This window comes from Gekko japonicus, unplaced genomic scaffold (genome assembly GCF_001447785.1).
Source record: "Gekko japonicus isolate JY-2015 unplaced genomic scaffold, Gekko_japonicus_V1.1 scaffold2139, whole genome shotgun sequence".
In the NCBI taxonomy this organism is placed as follows: Eukaryota; Metazoa; Chordata; class Lepidosauria; order Squamata; family Gekkonidae; genus Gekko; species Gekko japonicus.
This window is the reverse complement of record NW_015170952.1, coordinates 301,321-301,986: the sequence shown is the minus strand read 5'-3', so window position 1 is coordinate 301,986 and position 666 is coordinate 301,321. Positions and strand designations below refer to the sequence as shown.

The following is a 666-nucleotide window of genomic DNA, read 5'->3' as shown; positions in this document are numbered from 1 at the left end:
ACTCCTTTGCATGTTAGGCCACACACCCCTAATGTAGCCAATCCTTATGAGTTTCTGCTGTTGGGTGTGGCCTATTATGCTAATGAGTTCCTGTTGGGCGTGGCCAACTTGGGAGCCAGCCGGAACTCCGTTCCTGTGCGTTCCTGCCCAAAAATAGCCCTGTCTAAAAGACATACTTAGAGACAAAACCGGAACAAAATCTCACCTGCAAGCTCTTGACGGATCACTGATCAAACACTCTGTGGCTGAAGGAGGTGCAACTGTCGTAGAATAAAGATCTGAACAGGGATCCCCAAAGCTGGAAGCCGTTGAAGTAACCTCAGAGAAAGATGAAGCGTCAGGACTTTGGAGATGAGGAGCAGAATTTGGAGGAAGCACCACAGGAGAGAGAGAAGGAAGCAATGCTAAACAGGTAGAATTGTTTTGTGGTGCAGTTGACAAAGAGTGATCTTCTGTACTCATACTGTGAAACACTTGACCTACATGAGGGGGAGGAAAAATCACTCGGATTATTCAAATGCCAACCATTTGAAAAAAATACAAGATTATTATTGTAAAGTTTAAGTTACGGCACCTGTGTAACAGTTCAGAATTAATTGCATTCTGTTTGAATGGCTATTTGAGCAAATAGCTGCTTCTGTTTCCTCTGCCAGAGTCAAGAGAGAT

At 44.1% G+C, this 666-nt stretch overlaps 1 protein-coding gene across 1 annotated transcript in view; it reads right to left on the bottom strand.

Annotated features, from left to right (window-relative positions):
• Positions 1–666, bottom strand: part of LOC107116881 (protein FAM193A-like) — a gene marked incomplete at its 3' end in the record, with an annotated part of 64,914 nt that overhangs the window by 17,146 nt on the left and 47,102 nt on the right. Inside the window, exon 12 of the mRNA XM_015418902.1 lies at positions 206–479. Coding sequence (XP_015274388.1) covers positions 206–479 — 274 coding nt within the window. The remainder of the gene's footprint in view (positions 1–205; positions 480–666) is intronic.